The sequence below is a fragment of the Lutjanus erythropterus genome, chromosome 15 (assembly GCF_056507025.1).
Source record: "Lutjanus erythropterus isolate fLutEry1 chromosome 15, fLutEry1.hap2, whole genome shotgun sequence".
NCBI classification, from domain to species: Eukaryota; Metazoa; Chordata; class Actinopteri; order Lutjaniformes; family Lutjanidae; genus Lutjanus; species Lutjanus erythropterus.
Genome location: NC_139331.1, coordinates 38,032,108 through 38,046,797, shown reverse-complemented (window position 1 = coordinate 38,046,797; position 14,690 = coordinate 38,032,108). Strand labels below are relative to the sequence as shown.

Genomic DNA, 14,690 nt, shown 5'->3' with positions numbered 1-14,690 from the left:
AGGAGGAGAGGAGGAGGAGGAGGAGGAGGAGGAGAGGAAGAGAGGAAGAGAGGAGGAGAGGAGGAGGAGGAGGAGGAGGAGAGGAGCAGAGGCGGAGGAGAGGAGGAGGAGAGGAGGAGGAGGAGAGGAAGAGAGGAGGAGGAGGAGAGGAAGAGAGGAGGAGGAGGAGGAGAGGAGGAGGAGGAGGAGAGGAGGAGGAGAGGAGGAGGAGGAGAGGAGGAGAGGAGAGGAGGAGGAGGAGGAGAGGAGGAGGAGGAGGAGGAGAGGAGGAGAGGAAGAGAGGAGGAGGAGGAGAGGAAGAGAGGAGGAGGAGGAGGAGAGGAGGAGGAGGAGGAGAGGAGGAGGAGAGGAGGAGGAGGAGAGGAGGAGAGGAGGAGGAGGAGAGGAAGAGAGGAGGAGGAGGAGGAGAGGAGGAGGAGAGGAGGAGGAGGAGAGGAGGAGAGGAGAGGAGGAGGAGGAGGAGAGGAGGAGGAGGAGAGGAGGAGGAGGAGGAGGAGAGGAGGAGAGGAAGAGAGGAGGAGGAGGAGAGGAGGAAAGGAGAGGAGGAGGAGAGGAGGAGGAGGAGAGGAGGAAAGGAGAGGAGGAGGAGGAGGAGGAGAGGAGGAGGAGGAGGAGAGGAGGAGGAGAGGAGGAGGAGAGGAGAGGAGGAGGAGGAGGAGGAGAGGAGGAGGAGGAGGAGGAGGAGAGGAGGAGAGGAGGAGGAGGAGAGAGAGGAGGAGGAGGAGGAGAGGAGAGGAGGAGGAGAGGAGGAGAGGAAGAGAGGAGGAGGAGGAGAGGAGGAAAGGAGAGGAGGAGGAGGAGGAGGAGAGGAGGAGGAGGAGGAGAGGAGGAGGAGAGGAGGAGGAGGAGAGAGAGGAGGAGGACTGTGTTATTGTTGTTGACAGAGTAACATGATCACATCAGACTCCAGAACTGATGATTGGACTCAAACTGTGATTCTTCTGTAAGTCACTGATGTTTAAACTGTGGAAGATGAACAATTGTGATGAATATTCAATATATTGATTATGGAATTCTTTGTCTCTAAGATGTAAGGAAGGAAGATAACTGTAAGGTTGAGTGTAAAATCACTGGGACATTGTCCTGAGAACAGTTTCTGTGATGACTCATCACTAACATCTGAAGAAGAAGGAATGATTGAATCAACAGCCAAAGAATCAGAAACTGTAGTTTTTGTACATGAAGCAAGAAACTGAAAGATCTTCAGAGAATCTTCTCTCCATGATACATGAAGTAAAGAGATTTGATTCATCACACCATCTTGGTAATTCTTCAGAGAAAGAGCAACTCTCTCAAAGATTTTTCACACCTACGCACACAGATATATATTATACATATATTTATACGTCTGTGTTTATGATAAAGGACAAAAGAGCAGAATGATCTTCTGTCTCTGTGAAAATCCTCACTTTTTATATGTTTACAAAATTATGATCTGTACAATACAGTTGTTAGTGATTCTATAGTTGATTTAAATTCATGTAAAGAAAATAAACAGAACAAAACTAAAAAAAAAATAAAAAAAATATGCAAATTGATATATGTCAGATTTACCATTTTTAAGTATTTTGCATTTTATAACAATGAAGTAACTTAGTTACATTACAAAAGGACAACTGCATGTTTTAAACAGCAGATGGAGGTCTTGTTCCATTTAGCTGGATTTAACCACTGATTTAACATGAACCTTTTAAACTGTTACATAAACTCTCACTAACTGATGAACATAAAATCTTACAGATAATTTTAACATGTCAGATTTTTGCAGTATATTTCCATTAGTGAAAACATGGAGGATAAAAAAGTGAATTTGTTGAAATCACATTGACATCGACTCGTAAATATTTGATTGAAGTCAGTGAGAAGCTCTTCAGACATCAGCAGCTACTAGATGCTGCTGCAAGAAAACTTTATTCAAGTCAAAATCAAAGTCAACACAGTTTGAACACAACAAGTTCAGTCCTGAAGACGTCATTTCAACATTTGTCAGAAAAAAACATTAAAGGTACAATCAGTGAGTCAAATGTTGACCAAAGTGAAGCCTCGTCCACCAACATTTAAACCACAGGACTGGAGGTTGTCTCTGTCCTACAGAGGACACAGAGACACTGAGGCACCAAACCAGAACCTGAACCCAGGATACAGAGGTTCAGTGAATGTGGTGTTGACGGTGTGGAGGTGGATCAGTTTTTCAGAGGAGACTCTGTAGAAGGACAGAGAGCCAGCAGGACAGTCCACATACACTGCTACTCTACCAGAGGAGGAGGAGGAGGAGGAGGAGGAGGAGGAGGAGGAGGAGGAAGAGGAGGAGGAGGAGACAGGGAGGACTGTTCTTTTGTGTTTATGCCAGACAGAGTAACGACCATTAGAGCAGAACAGACTCCAGGACTGATCATTTCCTCCAAACACACAACTTTCAGTCTTTCCACTCCTTTTGATTCCTCTGTAACTCACTGCTATATCAACCCATCCTCTCCACTCCACCTCCCAGTAACAGCGACCAGTCAGACCAGTTCTACACAGCAGCTGACAGAAGTCAAATCTGTCTGGATGATCAGGATATGGCTGCTCCTCCTCCACACGTGTCATCGTCCTGTTGTCATCAGACAGTTTGAGGTTTTTGTTTGCTGTGTTTGTGTCCAGTGTGAGTTCACAGAAATCTGATGGAGAGAAAAAGACACAACACAGCAGCAGTTTATCATCAGACACATCTGAAGGATTTATTCTCTGTTTACTGATGTGTTCTTCATTTCTATAAAGTTTAATGATGACACATTTTGTCATTAAGTTTTAATGAACTATCATCTTTGTATTTAAAGACAAACTGACTGTGTCCTGTTTTGTCATCATGAGTCAAATTGAATCCACACTTACACTTCCTCAGACCAGGTTTTAACCTCTGCTCTCCACCATGGTCCATCCTGGAGGAACAAACACAGTCACAATGATTTTATATCCAACATGAGTCCTGACTGCTGCTCAACATGAAGCAGTGTTCCTCAGTTTGTCAGTGTGATGGAGAAACAGACTGAAGTTCATCCGTGTCAACTGTTGCCATGATTCCTTCACTGTATTTCTGAGAAAAACACACATCAAAGAAGAAGAAGAAGAAGAAGAAGAAGATACTGTCCAAATGATTAGAAAGCACTCCACTGATCTGTTCTGTTTTTATTGATGTCATCCCACATGATAAAACACAATGTGACATATTGTCCTCTACATGTTAAATGAACAGTCTGACAAACACTCACACACGAACAAATTGTTCTATGTTCCCTGCCCTGTTCTCTCATACCTTGCCTTCCTCAGCCAGAATCCAGTCCACAGGCCTTCAGCCTGCTCAAAACAAACCACAATAAACTAAACCATTCAGTCTCCAGGTTGTGCTAAATATTGAACTATTGAACATGGTGCACTGTAGGCTTAGCTTTAAATTATACATACATCAGACTAATCTTTGCTCATGTTTTTTCTGGTCTGTGATAGAAATGGGTGCCATATTTCTTTATAGATGTACATTTTACTATTTCTTTTATATATTAGTCACACATATGGGTCAGTTTCTGATCGGGCTGTGAACCATTCAGAGTAAGTGGTTGACTCCTCCTGTCCAGTGTCATATGACCCTCTTTGCTGTAGTGAAACAACCTTTAGCTACTGGGCTTCTTCTGGCCTGTTCTCTCATTTCTGTTTAGACTGTTCAGCAGGAACAGAGCAGAAGAAAGACCGACATCTCCTCCCAGACTGTCATTGGTCTTTTCTATGACCTTCTGCCAAAAGGTTTGAATGACTCAATCCTGCCCTGTACTTTCTCACACGAGTCCAGCAGAGTCTGTTGAGTATTTTGAATAAGTTTAGACGTAGCAACCTCTCATCCTAGCATTTCTCTCTATTTCAATTTAGAGAAAACAGAGGACTGCGTAAACAACCCAGCACTGCCCCAGACAGACAGTCTCCAAGCTGGAGAAATTGCCAGAATTTTTTTCTCTGCAGATTGTTAAGTCCTCTTAATTCATCAAATGTTCTTAAAGTAGGACTTCCAGTGAGGCAAGACACCAACATGGCCACTTAGCCTTTTGCTTCATTCAGCTAAGTTACCCTACCCCTCTACGATACCCACAAAACTTGATTAAACTGATAAAAAAAAAGAAAGTGATATTAATAAATATGTTGCAAGACCCAAAGCAAAATCCACCACATTCTTTAAGATTCTTTAAAAAGATCATGATGGAAGACAAGAAGGATGCACAAGGCAGCAGACCAGCAAGTTACGTAGTCTTACTGAATATTAATTCAGTTTGTTGGATAATACTGAGGTTGGGAACGGCCTATGGTCACAAATGCTTAAAAAACCGTAGACAGATTTCCAGGGCTTGGGGATCTTCATGACTTCAGTAAGACTTTTATCCAGGGGTTCCTCCTCCTCACTGTTCTGCAGACTGTTGTTTCTGATGCCTGTTCAATAAAGTCATTGAAGGAGCATCGGCGGTGTTTTTGACTTCCTCCTGTTACAGCCTGATAAATGTCTACATGGAAATATGGGGCCCTTATACAACTGTAACCTGACGTACTGAGCTGTTAGCTAGTCTGCATAATATGATGTACAACCTGATATTTATGGTATGTACCATATATATCACACATGTATATATGTGTGTATATTCACTCATACACATATATATGCATATAATGCTCTGTCTTCCCTCTGTCCTTGTTTCATTTGTCCTGTCTTGTTGTAGTTTGCTGTGATTTTTGGATTTGTGGTACATTTTATTGGTTTGGCATGTTTGTATGTTTTTTTCTTTTGTTTTGTTTTGCTTTGCTTGTTGTGCCTTGTTTGTCTGTAAAATCAATAAAAACTAAGATTACAAAAACTGTAGTAGTGTCATGATAGAGACGTCCGATGTCTTAGTGTCTTAGTGTACCAGTCTGTCCACTAGATGGTGCTGACTGACCATCTAATGAACTAAAGAGCAGCTCAGCACTGACAGATGGACTGAAGCAGCAGGGTGGATCTCACTGGTACACGACTAGATTTTAGACATGTTGGTTTGTTATGAGGCAGAACGCAGCCTGAGGAACCCGGGCAGGGCCCTTCAGAGCGAGCAATTTCATGTAGGAACTTGAAAGAAAATAGTTCCTACATTAAACTGCTCTAGCAGCTCTATCAGAAGTGATCATAAAAGCAAACTTTATCTGTATAATGCCTTTTAAAACAAAGCTACTGTGTCTTTCCAGAGGTTCTGGTTCCACTTTGTTTGGAACAGAATAAAGGGCCCCGTCTGGGGATCTTAGGCTGCACCATCTAGTGGACAGACAGTAGAACTACATCATGTGACTGGGTTTGTGCCACAGGTTGGACTGGTTTTGACGTCACTCTGAAGTGTTTGTAGACTTGGACTGTGATGTCATGAGGGTGTGACGGCGTCCTCAGATCAGATGTTCACAGACAGCAGGACTGATGAGGAAGAGATGAGCAGCTTCTTCTCTCCCAGTGTTTCCTCCACACATGAAGCTGGAAAGTGTCTGTAAGTTGACCTGAAGTGACTTCAGCAGGTGAGAATCCTACCAGAGAAATCTGGAACTGTTTGATCATCACATTGATCACTTTGATCACATTCTGCTGTGTCACTGTTTAACTGTAGAAATGTTTCTGGATGCTCATTGGCTGTTTCTAAATATCTATTAGAAAGTTAAAGTTAAAGAACAATGATTTTAGAAAGAGTTACACGTCTTATTGTGAGTGTTTCTTCAGTAGAATCAGCAGCAGTTTGACTGTAATCTGAGCTCACGTCTTCAGTAAAAACTGTGTCTGAACTGGTCTGAACTGGTCTGAACTGGTCTGTCTGAGGTTTATCTTTGAACTGTTAATACTCTGAAATTCAATACATGGATGAAGTGTTGAGAGCTCAAATACAGAAACCTTCAAACACTGACCTGGTTTCACTGAAGACCCTTTAACACAGTCCTGGGGTGCATCCCCATTCTCTTAAATTGCATCCATGAGAACATGAGGAAATATGTTTTAAGTAAAGATGCTCCCGAAATTATCATTGACTCTGATAATTAGTTGGACCCACGACAGTCGACTGAGATTCTTCCAGTCAAACTGTTGTTTTTTGTCAGTGTGTATCACAGTTACAGGATAACAGACAGAAGATACAAAAACACACAAGGATAACATTTAAGTGATGAATTAAAGGGAATCATAAATATATTTTTATATTACTTGGTGCATTAATCACTGATGAGAGAAGATAAACGAGTGGTCGGTAAACAAGTTTCAGTTCTTGTTTTTTATCTGCATCATCGTACAGATCAGATCAATGCAACATCATGACAGACTGTAAACTTTACAAACCGAGTCTCTAAATCACCACAAACCACAAAACTAACAGTGATGGAAGCAGAGAAGAGTGATAGAAACGGAGCGCAGGACAGCTGACGCGCCGTCAGACGCTTCACCAGAGCGCACCGCGGAGCGCAGGACAGCTGACGCGCCGTCAGACGCTCCACCAGAGCGCACCGCGGAGCGCAGGACAGCTGACGCGCCGTCAGACACTTCACCAGAGCGCACCGCGGAGCGCAGGACAGCTGACGCGCCGTCAGACACTCCACCAGAGCGCACCGCGGAGCGCAGGACAGCTGACGCGCCGTCAGACACTTCACCAGAGCGCACCGCGGAGCGCAGGACAGCTGACGCGCCGTCAGACACTTCACCAGAGCGCACCGCGGAGCGCAGGACAGCTGACGCGCCGTCAGACACTCCACCAGAGCGCACCGCGGAGCGCAGGACAGCTGACGCGCCGTCAGACACTACACCAGAGCGCACCGCGGAGCGCAGGACATCTGACGCGCCATCAAGAGTTTCATGGCATCATTTGCATCCTGGTTTTTGTATTGTTAATGTATTATTAATCCTTGATGATCCATCTGGAATGCAAAGTATTTCAATACACAACTCTGTTATTTATTTGTTACTGTTTTTCTTTCTGCAGAGAACTTGTACTGTCCTCATCAGATCTGAAGGAACCACATCCTCTACTCTGTGTAAGTGTTGAAAAACTTGCACCATCATATTTTCAGTATTACCAACGTACCAACGCATCGATTCTCATGACTTTGTTTTATTCAGATCACTTCAACTGTTTTATATGATCTCACATTGACTTTTTGTTGTTTCACCTAAAACTTGTATTCATGTATTAAACTCTTATTTTGAAACTCATTTCTCAGACTTATAAACTGACTGTTATTGTAAATGTATCATGTTCTCATCATCATATGTTGAGATTTTCTCCACGTTTTTAATTTTCTTCTCCTTTGCTTCTTATTTCTTTCAAAGAATTTATTCTCAATATTTAGAATTAAATCTTTTTCTTTTTTAAATGTATTTCTGTAGGAGGTATTACTCCTAGTTAGATACTCTTTAAATAAAAAGTACCGTATATTTCCTGTTTCCTGTTCTGTATGATCTGAACATTTCATGTTACAGAATGGCTGCAGGTATTTAAAAGCTGCTCTGACCAATCAGGACTCATTAAAGACTCTCTGACATGAGGACAGGAGGTGATGGAAAGTAATGAAGTACATTTACTCAAGTACTGGTACTGTACAGTTTTGAGTTACATGTACTGTACTTATACTGTACTTCCTGTATGTATTTCCTGCTACTCCACTATATCTCAGCGGGAAATGTACTTTTTTACTCCACTACATTTACAGCTTTAATTACTTTACCAATTAAGATTTTACAAACAAACATGAAGATTTAATAAAGTCTTTCATTAAAGTGGTTAAAATGAACTGAGCCAGCTGTAACACTGACATGCTGCTTCAGTGATGATATTATGACTAATAAATACTTTTACTTTTGTACTTTAACCTTTTCATGCTGCAGTATCGCTCCTCTTACATGAGTACAACTTCAACAGCTGACTGTACCTGCCGAGACACAGTTTCCCCAAAAAGTCCAATATTTCCCTCTGAAATATATCAGAAGTAAAATGTAGCCTAAAATACTGCAGTACTTCAGTAAATGTACTTAGTTACTGTCCACCACTGCATTTTATACTTTACAGATTCAGAGTATTCAGTCAAAATATAATCAACTAATAAATGATATAAGTCAAAATAGCTCCATAAACCTGCAACACATAAATTATCAACAGATTAAATCATCAGTAATTACAATCTAATATTATTCTGCATCATGAATACTTTTATTTTCATTCTTTTGAAGTGAAGTGAGGATTTTTACTTGTAACAGAGTATTTCTATTCTGTAGTATCAGTACTTTTACTGCAGTAAACGATCAGAGTACTTCTGTCCCCTCTGCAGTGGAACCTGTGATCAATACAAAGTATTTGATAGAGAACACTGCAGTGTTTGTTCTGTGATGGATGTCAGAGCACGGCGGGTTCTGCAGGAACCCTCGTATGGTTCTGCACAGCCTCTTTGTTCCTGAGAGTCGGAGGGGCGGGAACACCCAGAACACAGAGTCCAGTGTGGAGCTCACTGAGCGCCTTTGTGTCCGCACACACCTCCGGGCTCTGCAGCGGGGAGACGCAGCAAACCTGCCCAGTCAGCAGGCGGTGACTCTCGGCTTCATCGGCCACCGCGCCCCGCTGGAGGAACGCAGCATGGAGGAGCCGGTGGGGAAGGAACCGAGACAAGGGAAGGATCAGGTCTGTGTGTGAGGAGGAGGAGAAGGAGGAGGAAAGAAACTTGAAGCAACAGACAGAGAATAAAGGAGGAGCGAGAGGGGCGTTTTCATTGTGGAGAGGAGACAGAAGTCTGGATCAGCAGCCGCAGATCTGTCTCCGACAGGACCGGAGGACACATCAGATGGAGGCCGGTGAAGGTGAGCAGTCAGCCGGGGGTCAGCGCTCACAGCTGGGCTCAGCAGCTGCAGACATCACCGCGGAGAACTGCTTCGAGCTGCTCAGTAAAGCGAAGAGGGACGCTTCGGAGCGCGAACAGGAGCGAATCTACCGCTTCATGAGCGACCACTACCTGCAGGTGCTGCGGAGCCCCGCCGTGTTCGGCCGCCTCACCGCCGGAGAGCGGGAGCTCATCCTGGCCCGGAGGATGGAGGGGACCAAGGTGCTGGCGGCGGCCGAGAGCAGCGAGCTGTGTGACCGCGGGGGGAGCCCGGAGGAGCCCGCCCCCCGCCGGGTGTTCTGCCTCCACCCGGAGCGGCGGCAGTGGGAGGTGCTCAGGGTTGGGAGGGTTACTTTACAAATGTGTTCCAGTACAGTTACTAATGTAGTCAGTAACGTAATCAGAGTACCACAATATAAAGTAACTTGATTACTTTCTGTTGGATTACCTCAAAACGATTAATCGAGTAATTAATCTTATCACTTGTAAAATCTTCTGTCAGGTCCACCGAGGATCTTTGGACCAATTTTCAAGTCTTACCTGTATCTATGAATTTGATTATTGATTAATTTGACAAGCCTTTTTTTTTGTCTCTGTTTTTTTCTTTTTGTTGGGTGGGGCTGATCGATTAATTGAGAAAATTATCAACAGTCATCGAAGAAACGTTTGATTTTGTCTGAAAGTGAAAGATAAAAAGACTTTTTCATGTTGTTGAAAAGTCAACAATTCAAGGACGCCCATCTACATCCGGTTCTGACCGGAAGTGAAAGCTGAAAAGACATTTGGACAAATCAGCTGAACCAAACAAGACCCACTTTTCAATGTCTGTTTTTGGGCTGAATAAACGCCACGATGGACCGAAGTGATTTAACCCAAAACACAACGCTGACATGTGGTTGGGTGTTTGGTCCATAAAATGTCATGATAAAAAAAAAAGTCCAAGACGACGTCCTCAAATGTCTCGTTTTGTCCACAAGTCAAAGATATTCAGTTTCCTGTCAGAGACGAGGAAAGAAACCAGGAAATATTCACATTTAAGAAACTGAAATCAGAGAATTTGGACTTTTTTCTTCAAAAGAACTCAAACTGAAAACGATGAATCGGTTCACAAACTAGATGCAGATTAATTTAACGGTTGATGAACTGTTGCTCTCAGTGTTTTATGTTATTAGTTTTTCTGTTGAGCTCAGTTTATTGATTGATTGATTTCAATCATCTTTTCGTTAGACATCATGATACTGAATCAGCAGCGGTGCGTTCACTGTGGATGGTATCCTTCTTTATTTTAAAACTATACTCCCGCTAATAATCCACATTTTTACTAAGTGTAACTGTAATCTGATTACGTCTTTTTGTCTGTAACTATTTACCTTTTTTTGGATCCAGATTTTGTAATCCCATTACATGTAATCTGTTACTTCCCAAGGTGCTGACCTGCTTGCCGGAGGAGGTGCCGGTGAAAGGTTCCGGGATGTGCACCCTGTACAACTACCTGTTTGTGGCGGGGGGGATGAGCCGCTCCAAGGTGTCGGACCGGGTCTTCTGCTACAACCCGCGGACCGACACCTGGAGCCAGGTGCGACCGCTGAATGAGCCCCGCGTGCAGCTCAAGCTGGTGTCCATGGATGGGTACCTGTACGCCATCGGCGGGGAGTGTCTGTTCACGGTGGAGCGCTACGACCCGCGTTTGGACAGGTGGATCCCGGTGGCTCCGCTGCCCAGAGGCTCATTCGCTGTGGCGCACGAAGCGACGTCGTGTGGCGGGGAGCTATTCGTCTCTGGCGGTTCGCTCTTTTACCGCCTGCTGAGGTACGACTCCCGGCGGGACGAGTGGGAGGAGTGTCCGTTCAACGAGAGCCGCCGTCGGTCCACTGACATGGTGGCGCACCGCAGCCTCGTGTACCGCTTTGACGTGGAGCGGGAGCGCGCGGCGGTGAGCGTGTACAGGTACAACACGGTGGTGAAGGCGTGGCACGCCGCCACATCCTTCCCGCTCCAAGACCCGCTGCCATTCCGCTGCGCGGTGCTCGGGGACCGGATCTACTGCGTGAACCGGAGCCACACGCTGCAGTTCGAGGTCCAGGAGGAGCAGGAGGGGTTCCTGCAGGAGGTGCTGCCCTCCCCCACCGAGGCCAGGGGAGCCCTGCTGCCCTTCGTCCTCACCCTGGACCAGGACCAGTGATCCAGCCCAGAATGAGTCGTCCGTCCAGGACCGAGACTCAGACTGACAACAAGTGCTAATAAGAAGTTAACCCGCCTTCATCCTGCTGTGCCTTTTGTTTCCTTGTTGCTGCACACAGATCAGATCTGAAGAACAGTCCTGAACATCTGGATGTGACGGGCTGCTGGTCTGAATCCAGCTGTTCTGAGACTGAAAGAATGTTTGTGTTTGATGCAGCGGCTGAACTGACCCAGAGTCTGCTGACTGATCTCAGCACCTCTGATAGAATTCACAGTCAGGACTCTAAAGGGACAGTTCACCACTTTTCATGTGTTCATCCAGTCAGTCACTGACAGAGAAAGCTGAGTTCTCCTGCTGTAAAATCTTTTGTTCTTCCTGCATCCAGTGATGTCACAGTGATGTCACAGTGAACATGTTTACATGAGTTTTAATTGAAATCAATCTCATTTGAAATTAAAAAGTAACTGCTGACAGGGATGCTCCGTAAACTGATCTGATAAAACGTGGGTGTTTACGTGTTCCAAGCTAGCTTTGTGAACTTGAACCCCACCCACCCGACCTTCATCAAACAGTTAAAACAAACACACCCAGAGTTACCTGCACATGAGATCATCCTCTGAAAGGTGACATCATCGTTTCTCAGCCTGGTTCAGGTAGCTTTGGCCCCGCCCCCTGTCAGTCTGAGGACAGAGGGTCATCATTATTCATTTTATTCTATTTAACACCTGTGAACATAACATAAGGTAACATCCTTTAAAACGTCATTATGATTACAAGTTTCAAATTAAAGTCAAATGTGGACAGAACGAGCTTTTTAAAGATCCGGTGCGTCAGATTTATAGTCAGAAATGTCATAAAATATTCATCAGTATGTTTCCACGTCTTTATAATCAGCTGAAAATAAGGATAATGTCTTTGTTATCTTAGAAGAAGCGCTTCATATCTACAGAGGGAGCAGCTCCTTCTCCACAGAGGCCGCCATGTTTGAGCCGCCATGTTTGAGCCGCCATGTTTCATGGCCGCTGTAGGAGACACACTCTGAAGACGTACCTGCCAAACATGAGACGACAAAAACACGGAGGTTTTTGATGTCAGAAATTTGATTTTATTTCCTGCATTCTTGTGAATTTTAAAGCATAAAATTAACAAAATAAAAGAACACTGCAGTCTCTGAGTCTCTGGGGAAAATCTGGAGTGTGTCTGAAGGGGAGGGAGAGATGAGGTGTTTGCAATCTGCAAACTCACCACTAGATGTCACTAAATCTACACACTGGTCTTTTAAACAGGGAAAACAAAAGTCAAACCCAGATGTTTAGTTTTTCTGTCTGTTCATAAGGAATTGAATGTATTGATCTGAGGTATATTTAATAATTGATACGTCTGTAATATTGGTGATTATGTTTCTTCTGTGATCAGAGTAAAACAGAAACAGTTTGTCTCATTAAAGTAAAAGTCAGCAGAAATGTTCTGTGTTCTAATTTGTTTATTATGAAATGAAAACTTCCTGTGGTTGTTTAAAGTCTGTGAGTGTAAAACCTCATGTTCAGACTCAAACCAACATGTCATCCTGTCTGTTGTCCTGTCTGTCGTCTTGTCTGTCATCCCGTCTGTCGTCCCGTCTGTCCTCCTGTCTGTCGTCCTGTCTGTCCTCCTGTCTGTTGTCCTGTCTGTCATCCCGTCTGTCGTCCTGTCTGTCCTCCTGTCTGTCGTCCTGTCTGTCCTCCTGTCTGTCCTCCTGTCTGTCGTCCCGTCTGTCGTCCCGTCTGTCCTCCCGTCTGTCGTCCTGTCTGTCCTCCTGTCTGTCCTCCTGTCTGTCGTCCTGTCTGTCCTCCTGTCTGTCATCCCGTCTGTCGTCCTGTCTGTCCTCCTGTCTGTCGTCCTGTCTGTCATCCCGTCTGTCCTCCTGTCTGTTGTCCCATCTGTCGTCCCGTCTGTCGTCCTGTCTGTCCTCCTGTCTGTCGTCCCGTTTGTCCTCCTGTCTGTCCTCCTGTCTGTCGTCCTGTCTGTCCTCCTGTCTGTCGTCCTGTCTGTGGCTCATCAGTGTGTTTTTAATGGAACCAAATAAAGTTTGATATAAATAACAGAATGTAAAGTTTGTAAAAACCGGTTCACACTGATCTGTTGAAGAACCTGGATTTTCTCTCCTGGTTCCTCCTGATGTCAGAATTCTCACCAGTTTCTCCTGATTTTCACAGATTTCTTTTTCCCCTTCAGAACATTTTAAAGGGACGAGGTACATGTTTCTCTAAGAACAGTCTGAATTTAATATACGCTCAATAAAAACATCTGTAAAATAATTTTCTATCTTGTGATCAAATTTGAAATCAGGCTAAATCCACTTTGTATTCCAAACAATGTCATTTGTTCATTATTATTATTTTTATTCTTAAAAAGAATTTGGTTTCAAAGTGCTGCATATTGGCAGGTATGACTGTTGATCAGCTGAAGACGAATATCAAGAAAGAATGAGACAGAATTGACCTTTAAAACTTCAACAGTTAGTGTCTCAGTTCACAAACACTGACTGAGTGTTAGAAGAAAAGATGATGGATCACAGAGAGAAACATGAAACACAATGACTGCAGATTTACTACAAACATTAAAGTTGATCAGTCTGATCAATAAATATCTGATCTTTGTTCTGATTCAGATGAACACAGGAGGAAAAGTTTTTTCATGAGGCTGTGAATCACTTCCTGTTGGTTTGAGACTGAAGATGAAGAGAAACACAGAACATCATCAGTTTGTTGTGACGTGATGAAGGTTTGTCATCTCTGAGAGTCATGAGATTAAAATCTCGTCTGTCCTCATGAAACCTTCGCTGGGAACCAAATGACACATCGACAGTTCACGATTAACCACACGGTGACAAACCGACCAATGAGAACGCAGCGTGATGCGGAGAAAATATCTGTTATGGGAACCAGAGTCTGACTGAACAACTGGACTTTTGTTTACTGCCTCAGTGACACGGAGCTTCCAGCACAAACATGCGAGCAGGGAATTCTGGGATTTATTTATTTATTTACAAACAGTTTTTTTTTAAATCATAAATAACTTTTGAAAATATCATAAAAACATGTTGAAGAACTTGTCTGTGAAAGATGGGAAATGCAGTATTTTCTGCCAAATGTACTTCAGTCCTGAAGTAAAAATAAAAATATACAGTACTGTCAGACTCATATTTTACTGAACTGTTTTTATTTGTTAAATATTTATGACAAACTAGGAGTGTTTTTATTGGTATTTTTACAGAATAAAATCCATATTGTTTGATTTTTAAAAAGTTTAAATGATTAAAAGAGATTTAAGTTTTAATTTTAGTTATTATTTTTTTTATTAACAAAGAAATTTTAAAAAGTCATTTTACAGAGAAAAGTTGCAATTTTACAAGAAAAATCTAAATACTTGAAGACAAAGTTGTAATATGAGAAACAAAAGTTTCAGTGTTTAAAGATAAAGTCATTATTTGATAAAAAGTTGTAATATTTTAACATAATGTAGATTTACAATGAAAAGTTGCCATATATGAAACAAAAAAAAAATCAAGATGAAGTCGTCTGAAATCTGAAGTTTAAGTACAAAGTATCATAAATAATACACCTAACTTTATTGTAACATGTAC

The 14,690-nt window shown here is 43.2% G+C and overlaps 2 protein-coding genes across 2 annotated transcripts; one reads left to right on the top strand and one right to left on the bottom strand.

The window, feature by feature from the left end:
- Positions 1-1,901: 1,901 nt before the first annotated feature.
- Positions 1,902-3,026, bottom strand: LOC146314926 (stonustoxin subunit alpha-like). Its single transcript, XM_084737755.1, has 2 exons — positions 2,875-3,026; positions 1,902-2,660 (listed from the first exon to the last, which is right to left on the bottom strand). Exons 1-2 carry the CDS (start codon positions 2,918-2,920, stop codon positions 2,089-2,091), a joined length of 618 nt encoding a protein of 205 aa, XP_084593881.1. The 5' UTR covers positions 2,921-3,026; the 3' UTR covers positions 1,902-2,088.
- A 5,298-nt stretch (positions 3,027-8,324) lies between these two features.
- LOC146314925 (kelch repeat and BTB domain-containing protein 11-like) lies at positions 8,325-11,162 on the top strand. Its single transcript, XM_084737602.1, has 2 exons — positions 8,325-9,213; positions 10,310-11,162. Exons 1-2 carry the CDS (start codon positions 8,848-8,850, stop codon positions 11,063-11,065), a joined length of 1,122 nt encoding a protein of 373 aa, XP_084593728.1. The 5' UTR covers positions 8,325-8,847; the 3' UTR covers positions 11,066-11,162.
- Positions 11,163-14,690: the final 3,528 nt, after the last annotated feature.